At 51.3% G+C, this 13925-nt stretch overlaps 1 protein-coding gene across 3 annotated transcripts in view; it reads left to right on the top strand.

Moving 5' to 3' along the window:
* Positions 1 to 2098: 2098 nt before the first annotated feature.
* CSRNP1 (cysteine and serine rich nuclear protein 1) overlaps positions 2099 to 13925 on the top strand; it is a 15308-nt gene continuing 3481 nt past the window's right edge. Inside the window, exons 1-5 of one of the 3 annotated variants that reach the window (XM_088156813.1) lie at positions 2099 to 2209; positions 9093 to 9288; positions 11524 to 11783; positions 12244 to 12540; positions 13538 to 13925. The exon at positions 13538 to 13925 is cut by the window's right edge and continues 3481 nt beyond it. In XM_088156813.1, coding sequence (XP_088012939.1) covers positions 9117 to 9288; positions 11524 to 11783; positions 12244 to 12540; positions 13538 to 13925 — 1117 coding nt within the window. In that variant the 5' untranslated portion in view covers positions 2099 to 2209; positions 9093 to 9116. Of the gene's footprint in view, positions 2210 to 3035; positions 3320 to 8073; positions 9289 to 11523; positions 11784 to 12243; positions 12541 to 13537 lie in introns of those variants that run through there. The other 2 variants (XM_088156856.1, XM_014873764.2) reach the window with 2 other exon arrangements.

Below are 13925 nucleotides of genomic sequence, written 5' to 3' on the forward strand. Positions count from 1 at the left end.
CATGGAAGCTTTCTGCATCCCCAGGGGCTGTGTGGTGACACCTCCCTGGCGCCAGGACCCGATTTGGGCTGAGCCCAGGGCGGCTGCAGGGTTGGCGGGGAGGGTGTAGCCTGTGAGGCTGAGGAAGTGAGGAGCCAGTGTACAACCTGAACTTGGCCACCCTCGACCCAAACCCCGAAGAGGAAAGCCTGCATGCATGACATCTTCCTGTTAGGAAATATTAATCACGGCCATGTCCAAACATGGTAAGTGAAACCTCAGGGAAACCGCTCCTACGGCCATCGAGGGCTGGGTGCTGGTATATTCAGGAAGGCCCTTGTGCCTCAAAGACAGGAGCCACCCGTCATCAGGGCACCACCTGAATTATGGATTGCCTCCCTGACATCTGAAGCAAAATCTCAGCTCATCCCTCCCGTGCCTCTGCACCCAGCTGTTGTTCCATGTGCTTGGGAGAGAGCCACGGGGTAAGCCAGGTGGAGGGATGAAGCACCTGGAGAGGAGAAAAATCAACCAGCAGGACAATCAGCTGCAGGATGTTCTCAGCTCACCCTCGCCCTTGCAGTGGTGTTGTTGGGGTGACCAGTAGAGATGTCATTGCCACAGGAATCACTGACACACGACAGAAGTGAAAATCCTGATGGCACCACTTCCTGTGAGACACCTGTATTAAAAAGAGAAACAAACAAACAAACAAACAAAACAAAAGCAAAAGCAAAAAGAACAAGAAAAGGAAAAGAAAAACCATAAGACACATCCTAAGAGGTTTACAAGTAAAATAACATTCCTGGAAAGAAGTGTCAGCATTCTGGCTTGCAGCACTGTGTGGGCAGCCTCTTGGAGCTAAGGAGCCCACAAAGGAGCATAGGAATAATCCCACACACCCCAATCCAGTCTCATCCACCTTCTAAGGCAAGGCAAATCCAACCTGACTCCCAGGTCTGGATCACAACCACCGGGGGCCAAAACCCTTTTTGGGACCAATTCTTGCTCGTGGGCCAAGCCCTGCTTTTGGACCTCAACCCAGCATGGAGGCCAAGCTTCTCTTGTGGAACTCAAACATATTAGAGGGCTCAAATTTCCTGTGGGGGCCACATCCTGCTTGTGAATTCCTAATCCCTGTGGGACCAACCATCCTGTGAGGTTCAAATTTGTTCCAGGCTCCAAGCCTTTCTCATAGATCCCAAATTACCTGTCGTGTCTGTTCTGGGATTCAAGCCTTACCTGTGGGTCCCTGTCCATCTGTGGGGTCCAGACATTTTCCAGGGGTCAAGTCTGCTTGTCTGAATCCATTTTGAGGTCCAACCTTTGCCATGTAGATGTTCATTGTAAGACCCAAAGCCCCTGTGGTACCCAAATTTGTTTTGAGGTCCAAGTTTTCCCTGTGGATTCACAACCCTTTGTGGGCTCTGATGTCCTTGAAATGTTTCCACCCTCATGCTTTGGGGTCCTCAGACTCCTGTGTGCCAAATGTGTTTTGGGGTCCATGCTGTCCCTGCAGATCCTCAGCTCCTTGTGGGACACAGCTTCCCTGTGGGACTCAAATCCATTTCAGGGTTCCCAGCACCCCATGACCACTTGGGGATCCAAGTGGTTACCTGTGGCTTCCCAAGCCCTCATAGTATAGATACCCTTCTTTGGGACCTAAACCGATTTGGAGTCCCCAGCCCTCTGTGGTACTCAGGCCCACTTTGGGGTCCAACCTGTCCCTGTGGCTCCCCAACCCCTTGTGGGACACAGCTTTGCATGGGACTCAAATCCATTTTGGAGTCCCCAGCCCCCTGTGGTACTCAGACCCACTTTGGGGTCCAGCCTGTCCCACTCCTCAGCCCTTTGTGGGATTCAGCTCCCCCGTGGGACCCGCAGCAGTGCGGGGCGGTCGGGAGGGATGCGGAGAGATGCGGGGCGGTGCGGGGCGGCCCGGAGGGATGCGGGGCGGTGCGGGGAGATGCGGGGCGGTGCGGAGCGATGCGGGGCGGTGCCTCCCGCCGCTCCTGACTCAGCGCCCCGCCCGGCGGGGGCAGGAAGCCGGGCGGGCCGGCCGGCCCCGCTCCTGTCACCGCCTGCGTCAGAGCCCGGAGTTTTCCACTGACGGAAAAGGGCAGCGCGGGGCGGCGCAGCCCGGCCCGGCCCCGGCAGCGGAGCGGGAGGCGCCGCGCCAGGCACCGCCGCTGCAGCCGGAGCCGCCGCGCCGACACCGCCGCCGCCGCAGGTACGGGACCGCCGCGGGCAGCCGGCGCGGGATGGGCACGGGGGGAGACGGCGTGGGGAGCGAGGGGGAGGCTCGCGGTTCTCCACTGCGGGGTCCGGTCGGTGCCTGCCCGGCGCGGGGTTCGGCCGCCCGGAGCCGGCCCGGAGCCGTCCCGCCGGCCGGGGGTCGCTGCCGGTGCTCGCCGCCCGTTTCGCGGCGGTCGCGCCGCCCCGGCGCCGTCTGGCCGCGCTGCTCCTGCCCGCGGGCGAGCGGAGCCCGGCGGGGCTGCGGCTGGGGCTGAGCCGCCGGGAAGCTCCGGGACCCGCCGGGGCAGCGGGACGGCGTTCCTTGGGGGAAGGGATGGGGGTTTGCTGCGCCCCCGACCCGCCCCCCCGCACTTTGCCATCGGCTGTGCCGTACGGACACCCCAACACCTTTGTAATATTTATTAGGAGTAGCGCAGAGTTCCCCTCTCACCCTCGCCCCGGTAAGTCCGGGCTCCGCTCCATCCCCGCGGCCGCGGTTACAATTTTTTGATGTTGGGAGAAAGGTTGGGGGGGCGGGGGGAGCCTTGCCGGCTCGCTCTTCCCCAAATCCGCCCGGCTGGGGATGCTTTCCCGTCGCTACAGCAACACCTACCGACGGGCGCACGGAGGGACCGACGGGCGGACAGACGGAGCGGGGCACCCCCCCACACCCCCCGCCTCCCGAAATAAAACATCGCGGCTTTTACAGCCCACCTAAAAAAAAGAAGGGAGAAAAAAAAAAAAAAAGAAAAAAAAGGATGCCTCGTCCCCCCGCCCCCAACTACTAAGTTTTCTCAGGTTTTTATAATTTTTTTTTGTCGGCCCCCCCCACTCTCTCCTCTACCCCCGGCATCCTCAGAAGTGTCTGTCACCTCCGAGTTACATAATGCCGCTGTAGGAAGAGGCTGACACACAGGGACAGCCCTTTCCTAAAGCAGCTCAGCCTTACTAACTAACGCCTGGAATGCCAACGCCTGGGTGGGATGGATGGAGAGAAAACCCTCACGGCCGTTTACAAACCCCGAAGTCACAGAATGAGGGAATCCTTAAGGTTGGAAAAGCCCTCTAAGATCCCCGAGTCCAACCCTTAATCCAGCACTGCCAGGTTAAGTCTTGTCATTTGTTACCAGGAATTGATCACCAATTATAATTTTATTGGATTACTTTATTTTTTAATGCAAATTATTTCAGTTTCCCTCTGCTGAGCAGTTTGTAGCCCGTCAAGGTGTGTGTGTGTGTGGGGTGGGGAGGCGGGGTTATTTTCAGGATGGTTGGGTTTGTTCTCCTCCCGGAGAGACTCCGCAGCTCCCGGCAAGGGCTTTAATAATTCAGCGCAGGAAATGCGTGCGTATATATAGCAGGGAAGGTAACGCACAGCGTGTACCTACAGGAGGACAAATATGGAAACCTGGTGTGAATTATTCATGAGGTGTGATCAAATAGAGGATTTTCCTAGACAAAGCGCACTTCGCTCTTTTCCTGTTTGTTACAGCGCAATCTGCGCCGAGTACATCCGAACCTCCTTTCATTTTGGGCCGTGTCAGATAACCTCTAATGTATATGCTGAAATTTCTTATTTGCCTTTCAAGCTGTCAGCAAGAAGTAATGGGTTGGTAGAAAAATCTGACAAGCCTTTTTTTAAATTTTTTTTCTTTGTGGCCTTGCAAAAATTAGGAGATGGAGTAAACACTTTTGCTGCTCTTTCCGGGGAAGGTGTTTTGCCTGTTCAGGCTCTGACAGGAGCATAAACTCGTGGTGCTACGGACTGATTCATGCTCCCACTCCGCAGCACGACGTACTTTGGGTTTTGCTGTTGCATAGTAGGCAGAGGCTATTTTTAACCGGAGCAAGGTTATGAAACCTTAGACCCAGCTGGGTGAAAATAATCTGGTCTGAACTGGAAAGCACAGCATTATGTGGCTGGGAACACGCGTGGGACTGTCCCCTGGAGGGTCCTGGTGGAATGATCCCGCTCCCCTTGGCTCCAGTCAGCCTCGAAAATTGGGAAGTGTTGTCATCGGGAGGCTGTCACAGCGGCACAGGGGAAACCACTTAAGTAAATATGCAAAGAATTAAAATAGTTAAATGATCGAGCAATGAATCAGTGCTGATAGTGTGGCGATTATTAAAGAACCCACTGCTGTTCGGCAGCAGATTTCTGGGGCAGCTGAGCGGGAAGCTCAGCTCCGCAGCACTTTTTTTGGTGATTCTCACACCGAGATCTCTTTGCCCACAATAAACGGCAGCGTGCAAACAAAACACCAACCCCAGCAACTCCGCGAGCTGCCTTCGGAGCCGTACCTGGCTAAAATATGCGGTGGTGTTTTTTAAACTAATATTTACTCCTGCTAGACCTGCACAGCCACTGCGGCTCTGGGGGAGGGAGCGGGAGCCGCTCTGACTCACGGCTCAGCGCGGTCCTGAGCTCGCTCCCAGCACCCGAGCGGCTCCCGGTGTGCTGGGGAGAATCCACCTTGGTCTGCTGGGATAAACCCACTTTGTCCTCCGGGCCTGCGAGCAGATGGCTGAGTTTCAAAGTCAGCAAACCAGCGCAAAAAGTCACTGGAAAACAAATACTTTTAGTGCACTGTGCTGAGTTTTTTGGGGGGGGGGGGGGGTCGGAGGGATTGTTGTGTTCTTGGTGTTCCTCAAATCGCTTCGCAAAAGAAACTTTGCTTCCAATAACTCGTGCACGGATTCGGGATTCTTCCATTCTTTAAGATGCTCCACTGATATAACCCCCAAAATCTGAAATATTCTTGCTCCTGGGTGTTCTCCTGCATCTACCATGGGAATTGTGGCCCAAGCAAAGGCAGCTGCTGGACTCGCTGTGAGGAGTTTCCTTTGCTTTGCTTGCACTGCTGCGATCTCCTGACGCTTCAAAGCACATCTACAGCCCCAAAATGCAAGACTGAAACATCTTCTCCTCCTAATTCTGCCCAAAGCCTCTTTGTGCAGTCTCCTGGAGAGTGGACACTGGTAGAGGTTTTTAGTTGCCGTCCTCTGCACTTGGCTAAACAAATGCCAAACCTTCTTAAATCTAAATTACTCGAAATATTTACTGTTGAGACGTCGTCCAAGAGGAGGATAGTTAAAACATTAATTCCTTGCATTCCAGTGTATTAGGGCTTTACCCTGCAACTTGCTGGGCGCCAGAAATGGGACTTTGCAGATTGGATTCCCTTCCCCCCAACTACACTGCTCCCCTCTATTCCCCCCACCCAAACTTTAATGCTTTTTTTTTAAAAAAAAAAAAAAAAAGGAGGGAGAGAGAAAGAAAGGAATGCACATCTGGGCTAAATATTTGTTAGAAAGTATTCCCAGGATAGTGGGAGTTCTGGTGCCAGAGAGGAATTCCTGCGGGTTTGATCCATTGCATTATGTACTTGTTCCAAAAGCTGTTTTCAGTAAAATAGATGAGTAAGAAGTCTTAGCCAAGAACAGAATGTCTTTTTTGGCAACTGAAAGGAAGATAGGATTATTTTATTTCAGGTTATGTAAAAAAAAAAAAAAAAAAAAAAAAAAGAGAAGGAGAAGGTGGTAAAATCCTGCACTCGGTGGTGCCTGCAAAGATTTGCAATGGCAAACTCAGATATAGATATTTATTTTTTCCATGCTGCTGTGGACATTTTTGGGACTTGCTTGTGAAACACCGCTGTGGGTTTAAGGTTCCTTGCAAAATTACTGCAATTAAAATATCCTCATTGTGTCTGAATGGGCCTCTGAGCTTTTTTGGCTGAGTGGCCAGTGGCCTCGGTGACATGGCTTTAAAGGCAGCATCCAAATTGCTGATGTGAATTCTGTCTCCACGTGCCAGGGTGAGGAGGGGGGCAGAGGATCATCCTGGCTTTGACAGTAAAATGCCCAACTGGAGGATTTATTGGAGTAGAGTAGACACTGATGGGTGCAGCTCCACTACATTGCTCCTGAGAAGGATTTGAAAACTTGACTTGGAAAACGTTGCAGCCATAAATCAGCAACGAGGGGGAAGGTGTAACAGGAGAAAATTACTAGATTTTGGCTGGTGGGCAGCAGGTTCACCAGCTTTTTCCCATTAGCTGGGAATCCTGTTTGCACAACACCTCCTTTGCATTAGCAAAACAATAGGTGTCTTGAAGAAGACAGCGTGCCAAAAGTGGTTTTTTCCCCTATCCATTTGGCTCATTCTCATAGATGGGGAGCTGCACACACCTCCCTTCATCCTCCTGGCTGGTGACAGTATTTAAAAAATAAATAAATAGAATTGCACCATCTTATGCACAGCTTGCCTTGGCTCTGGCTTGGTGTTTGTGTTAGCTGGGTTTGCTGGCTGGAGGGGAGTGCTCTGCTTTCCCTGTGGGGTTGGTTTGGGGGGATGTGGTGCAGCCCCTGATGGGCTGTTGGGTTGGCAGGTAACTTGAGCAGCAGAGCTGCTGCATCTTTGGTCCGGACCTGGGAGTTATCCCTGTCTCAGCAGCGTGACCTTGGCTGCTCCAGCACCCTCCGTTGTCTCCCACAGGACTGGGATGTGGTCAGCATCGCATCTCTGAGGGTGTTTGCTGTTGGACACGTGTCCTACAGGCATTTTAGGGAGCTGGTTCCTCCCTCCCTTGGCTATAGTGGCATCCCTCACTGTCATCCCTCACTGTCCTTTGGAGCATTCTCTCTGCAGCAGGAACTGATGCGCTTTCAAGCCACGTGTGGGATTGTTTTTTTGTGAAGTTTTTGCCTGTTCCAGGTGGACAGTGGGGTCTGCAACCCTCTGTCTGCAGCCCAGGCTTTGATTTGTACTCTTGCCATGGATTTGGAGAGTTTCTTTGCTCCTGGTTGTTTCTTAAAGCAAACACGAGACAGAGGAGGCACATACACAAAAATAATACAAATTAAATGTTTGTAATTTGCTGTTTTGTGGCCACCTGCGAGCTCAGCTTTGTCATGGAGCAAGCAGGAAAGGGGTTAATCCAGGTGTCGGGTAGGACATGTGCTGCTGGGGCTGGAGGGTGGCCAAATCCACCTTCTCTGCATCTATTTTGGATTAAGGCCAAAAAAACAACAACCCCTCTGTGGCAAAACCACCTGCAGCTCCAGGTCTGCTGAGGAGGAGGAGGAGGGATGGTGGGATCGCTTCTCCCCAGGTTCAGAGGGACGTACTGGCCCTATAAGTGTGCCTTGCAGCAAATTATTAAGTTCTCCAGGCCAGGGAAGTGCTTCATCCAGGGACTTTATTGACCTTTTAGGTGACTATTGTCTCCTGGGAAGCTGGTGGTAAACATAATTAGGGAGGGTTGGTGCAGGGCTTGGAAGGAACTGTGTGTGCTCCTGTCCTGCAACGTGATACTGCTTGGTGCTGTCGGGACACTGAAAATCCCATCATGGGGAGGTTCTGAAACTGGTGTGGTGTCTGTGCTGCCTCCTCAGGTCTGTCAGAAGGACAGGTTTAGTGTTTTTTGGTTTGGTTTGTTTTTTTTTCTTTTTCAGAGACTTAAATTAACTTCAGACATGCAAAGCGGAGAAAGTGTTTGGGTTGCAAAAAATGAATTTGGCTGGTGGAGAAGTTTTGTGTGGTGGGAGGGGATGTGGACTGGGTGTCTGGCACCCCTGTATGTGCACTGTCACCATCCCGGGACTGCCTACCGTCCCAGCTTTACCCAAATTCTAGGGATGCTTTAGCTTTTGTGTATTATGGGGTGTCTGGTAGCATCCCACGTTGCTGAGGCTCTCCCCTCCTTGCTGGAAGGAGTTCCTGGGCTGGGGCTGCATCCCTCCCACCGTGGTTGTGCCTGGTGGGATGGGGTCAGAGCAAGTCACCCCTCAGGCAGCAGCTTGGCTCTCAGCTCTGGGGATGGCTCCCAAATAAGCTGGCAGTGCCTTCTGCAGGAGCAGGGGGAGCTGAGGTGGTGTTGCCAGAGTCTAAAAGGTGGAGCAATCCATCATCAGTGCAGAAGCATCCCAGGATGGGTGGGTGCTGATGTCCCTTAGAATCATAGAATATCCTGAGTTGAAGGGACCTACAAGGATCATCAAGTCCCAGCTCCTGGCTGTGCACAGGACCACCCCAAAAATCCCACTCTGTGCCTGAGAGCATTGTCCAAATGTACTGCAGGCAAAGCCTGTAGCTTTTGTGGGCTTTTTTTGGTCTCCCGAATTTGCACAAACTTTATAAAAGCAAAGTTTAAAAGATGCAGCGCAGTTATTTTTGGCTTTCTTTTATTTTTTTTTTCTTTAAGATGAGCAGGGGCAAAGCATGCAGGAAATTTAGGAATCTAGGCAAGTACAGAGCTCCTTTGTTTTTAATTAGCTGCGTTGTTTTTAATTGCTTCTATGCTTGATACATAACCCAGCCTAAACAAGAATAGCTTATTGAATGGGGGACTGACTATGAAAGGCACCGTGAGGAGAAGGGCTGTTCTTCACAGTTGATATATTTGTATTTCAGTGCTTCATTTAATAAGTCTGTTTCCCCGGGGGGCTGTAGCAAGTAAATCATGCCAACAGATTGTTTTCTGCAAACTGGCTTATTTTTGTAATTAGCAAGACGTTAAAGCTGTAACTGCATAGAAAGCGATCTGGGTGAGGAGTGAACATAAAAGAATTAGTAAGCAAAATGTAATACTTACTGTTTGATGACATTTGTGTTGATTGGATTGGTTTCTGGACAGTTTGGTGTCTGGGATAGTTTCTTCTGCAGTGTTGAGAAATGGGAGAGAAATTCACAGGTGTGCAACAGTGAGTGCAGTAAGATGAGGTGTTTTAGGGACAGCACTTTTTGGGAATCACATCTGCATGGCCAAGTGGATCTGTTGGGGAAGCCTTGCTGGGGGTTACATCTGTCCTGCTCATCACCAGAAACCGACAGGATTTCCCTGGCTTCATGTTGCTTTTTTTCCTTTGTTTTCCAGTTATATGACAAAAACGGCGTCACCATGAGCGGAGTATTGAAAAGGAAGTACGAAGAGCTGGGGGATGACAGCACCTACTGCTCCTCCTCCTCCTGCTCCCCCCTCTCCTCCTCAGCATCCTCAGGCTGGGACACTGATGAGGAGAATTCCCGTGGAGAGCCCAAGCCCAGCTCTGCCTTAATATCCAGCTTCACCCGTGAGTACCTCTGGCTTTCCCAGGATCAGCCATGCCTCTGCATGGGATTTTTGTAGGGGGGGTGGTGGGTCATCACCCCACAGAGACCCCCTTGGGGCACACCTTTATGGGTAGAAGTGGCTGTGGTGCCAGCTGCCTGTCATGACACTGGTTTATAATCATCCAGCCTCCTCACTGTGGTGTTCCTCAGCCCTTCTTTCTAGTATTTATTATTCCTTTGGAATAGTTTTGCTGAAGTTCGGGTTTCCAGGATCAGAAACCCAAGGATGGGTGTGCAGAGGCATGTGGGTGCTTCCAAACCTGTGCTGCAGGACCATCCCACCAACCCTCAATTCCCTGTCGAGCTGTTTCACAGGCAAAACCTAATCAGACAGTGAAGGCCTGTAATGCTGTTTTTTAAAAATGATTAACCAGTAGCGTAATTACCATTTCAGAACTTGTTTCCTACGTAAATTGGGTACTTTGCCAAAGAACATGACACATTTGACATTGCCTCTGCTGCTAGAACAGATAAAAGCTATTTTGTTTTCCCAGCAATATAAGTTTTGAGAGCTTTTAGGAAAACACACAGAAGGCAGTGTTGTAAAGCCCTTTATCTGCTGTGTGAAGGGAAAAATAAAAAGTACAATAGAGGAACATCTTCATGGAGGAGAAATATTCCAACCTAGTAAATTATACTGAACACCCACTGTATATAGCAGTTAAGGTCCACTTAGCAGACATACACAAACACGCAGTGGTCTGAAAAGGCTTTAGAAGTCTTGTAATAATAAAGAGTCTCATTCTTGCTTGTCTTCCCAGGTTTTGTGACAAAACAATGAACTTTTTGTATTCTCTGGCTCAATTGGAAAAGGGTCAGGAATGGGAAAACAATTTCGAAGGAGGGGTGCAGGGAGAGAGAAGCAAATGCCAAAGTGCAGCAGCTCGGCTGATAGATGATCGTGGTGGTTAACTTGCCTTCTGATAAAGAGCTCATGTTTTAAGAGATTGAGTCAAGGTTATTGTGAAAATGCAACGCACAGTGCAAAGATATGATCAGAGTGACTGCAGGGCCCAGTGTGAACCCCCAGCTATTGAGCAGAAGCTGCTGACACAGCTGGGTGAACACTTCTTTTTTCTCTCTTTTTTTTTTTTTTTTCCACATGAAACCGAAACACTATATTTTGGCAAGTGAGACCTGTGAAATGTGGGTGCAGTTAATTGTCCAGTCTTGCCCTTTCACAGCCTTTGGGGCCCACCAAACCAGCCGAGCCCCTCAGGTTGTTGCAGTCTTTTCCTTATCCCACTGTAAGGCTGCTTGTGGCTCTGCCTCCTCAAGAGCAGGATTTGATCCCAGCTCTGCAGCAGTCACTCATCCCTTCTGGGTTATTTTTTTCCATGGAGGCAACCAAAGCACCCATGCCACCAGCAGAGAATGGGACCAGAATTACCTCCCCACCACAAATTTGGGTGTAGCTGGCTCTTGTTCCTGCCACACTCATGGAAACTCACTGACTCTGAACCTGCCCTGACTAATTAGTCCCCTCCATCTACTGTACACATGCAGATGTGCAGGGCCAGCTATCTCTGGAGAGGCTGTGGTGTGTAACATGTTTCAGCAGTTTAAGATAAAACAGAGTCATGTTTACCCGGGGATCACCTGCACAAAGATTAACATCTCTGCAGCTGTTCTCAAATGAGTCTCTTGAGAATAAACCATAGATTCAGAGTTCCTCCCAGTGGATGGTGAAAGGAAGTACCAGAAAAAGCAGTGATTGGGCTATTTTCTGCCCTGCCACAACAGCTGGAGCCATGAAGCACTGGGAATGCCAATGCCACAGCATCCCAGGAGCAGACCAGGGGCTCCTGAGCCTGGGGCAGAGTGGATTTAGAGAGACAGATGTGTAGGATGGCTGGTTGCTTGTTCGTTATGCTCTGCCACACGTGAAGAATAAGCAATTGGGTGTTCCTGGGGGAAGTCAAGTGGGAAGGAGAAGCAGCAGCCACCTCGTAGGGTGAATCTCATCAGTGACTCCAATGCAGCAGGGCTTGGCTTAGCTGCCTCTCCATCCCCATCCCACCTCTGAAGTGTTAGCTCCTAAAACACCACCAAGCAATGTTGTGGCCTTGTCCCATTGTGTCCCTGCTGAGAGAGTAATTGCAAGTCCTGACTGTTTGTAATATTTCTATTCCATCTGCAGCATGGCAGCACTGACTTAGTGCTTTTTCTTTTTTTTTCAATTCTCCCCTTTTCAGCCACGTCAATCCTGAAGAAATCCAAGCGACTAAAGAAGAACAATGTGGAGTTTGACCGGGTCACTGTGTTTTACTTCCCACGCTGCCAGGGCTTCACGAGCGTGCCTAGCCGTGGGGGCTGTACCCTGGGGATGGTGAGCAAACACAGCTCCTCCCGGCAGTTCACACTGGCAGAGTTTTCAAAGGAGCAGGAAAACGTCCGTCGGGGCAAACTCGAAGAGAAATTAAAAGAGGAGAAGTTGGAAGCACTGAAATGGAAAGTGAGTTAGGAGCGTGGGGCTGGGTTGATGGGGAGCTGGTGGATGTTGTTAATTAATTGGCCGGTTTTTAATAAGAGCCTCTGAAACCTGGGGGCATCAATCCTTAGCTCTCAGTTTGGGTCTCCAAAAAGCACAGGCTCCAGTGGGGGATTTTCATTTAGTTAAAAGTGAAAAGACACAGAAGATATTTTTGCTCTTTTGGTAGTACCTCTCTGTCCTGGGATCCACTTGAGACTCTTCTTGGCATCTCCCAAAGTCTTTTCATTTCTGATTTAGATACTTGATATCCCAGAACACATCCCCGGCCAGGTGTCAGGTCTTTGTGGGCTCTTAGATTTGATCCTGAGGTTAGCCACCGTGGAGGAGAGGTCATTCCTTTCTTGTTTCCCCTCAGCTGGGGCTTCCAATGCCTCTGAGTCCCAAACAAGCCCCTAATGCTTTGTCCATTTTCTGCCCTCAGCTAACCATGAATGGCACGAAGGAGTCAGAAGAGGCCAACCAGCTCACCATCGAGGACATCTCCGACGACGACATCGATGTCAGCAGCGTGGACCTGGAGGACGGCTTCTTCCTGCAGCCCTACCCCGCCAAGAAGAGGCGGGCGCTGCTCAAGGCCGTGGGGGTGAAGAAGATCGACAAGGAGGAGAAGCGGGAGCTGCACAGCATCCGCCTGTCCCGGGAGGATTGTGGCTGCGACTGCCGCGAGGTCTGCGACCCCGAGACCTGCAGCTGCAGCCTGGCAGGCATTAAATGTCAGGTACGGCCTCGCCCCTGGGCACGGGGGGATGCCGCGGTTCCAGCTGGGGCGTGTGGGCAGGTTGGACAAAGTTGGGGCAGCCTTTAAATCCGTCTGTGCTTGGAGGTGAGGAAAGCTCTTGGAGCATCCCTCAGGCTGCAAGGCAGACACTGCTCCAAAGTGTCCTCTTCCCAAATCACACGTGCAGCCATCCCCACACTGCCAGTGCCTGCAGTGAGAATGTCCCTGCTGTACATCCCCACGAGACCCCTATACCTGCTTGATCTCCTGCTGGAGGTGGGCCACGTGGGAATGTCTGCAAGGAAGAGCTCCTTGCTCCTCACATGAGGCTGCGCTTTCTCCCCCTCCCCCAAGTTTTATTTTTAATTCTTTTTTCTTTCGGCGTGTGTCACAAATCCCAGCACGCTCAGGCGAACGTGGGAGTGTCAGCTGAGCATCAGCCCACAGCGAGCTGTGCAGGCCACCTGCACAGTGGGATAATCCCCCTGTGTTCAATCAGTGAGTTCTATTTTTCAGGGTGTTTTTTTGCGGGTGCCTGCCCAGCTGTATTTTGGGACTCTCATTCCCTATTCTGGGCACCGCTCGCTCCCTCGGTGCCGTGTTTGGAGGCTGGGGGTGGCGGAGGTGGGTGCACATGGGTGCTCCGTGTGTGTGTCACAGCCCCCCTCTAGTGGCTGCTGCAGATCAGATAGTGAGATCATTAAATAGCAATAAAGAAAAAACTCACTTTAGCCCCCTTACGTCTCCTTTTGGACCATTATATTTTGCTTTTTCTTTTTTTTTTTTTTGGCATCTTTTAATTTTCGTCACTTGTAGTGAAATCCAACTTTTTATGACACCTCTTCAAAAAAGCAGGGTGTAATTTTTTTTTTTTCTTCCTGCTTTTAAACCTCTCAGCTGTTACTCGGTTTCTCAGGGCAGGCGAGTCACAGGCAGTTTTGGTTTTATGCCACTGAGTTCAATCCTAATCCTCCCCCTCTGCTTCTCCCTGTCCCAGATGGATCACACTTCCTTCCCCTGCGGCTGCACCAAGGACGGCTGTGGCAACACCGAGGGCAGGATCGAGTTCAACCAGGCCCGCGTGCAGACACATTTCATCCACACCATCATGAAGCTGGAGCTGGAGAAGCAGCAGCAGAGCAGCGAGAAGGTGGCAGAGGCTGAGCCCCCTTTCCGGGAGCGGCTCTCTCCGCTGGGATGCGCGGCAGGGAAGGGCTCGCTGGAGGAGCGTGCGGTGCCGCTGGCACCTGCCTTCCAGTTCAGCCCCGACCTGGAGGCCCTGGGGGAGAACAGCTGCAGCAGCGACATGACAGACTCCTCCATCTCCTCCCACCCCAGCGAGGACCTGGAGGAGCCCTACGAGAGCCTCCCCTCCGACAAATCCC

Source organism: Sturnus vulgaris, chromosome 1 (genome assembly GCF_052056855.1).
Source record: "Sturnus vulgaris isolate bStuVul1 chromosome 1, bStuVul1.hap1, whole genome shotgun sequence".
In the NCBI taxonomy this organism is placed as follows: Eukaryota; Metazoa; Chordata; class Aves; order Passeriformes; family Sturnidae; genus Sturnus; species Sturnus vulgaris.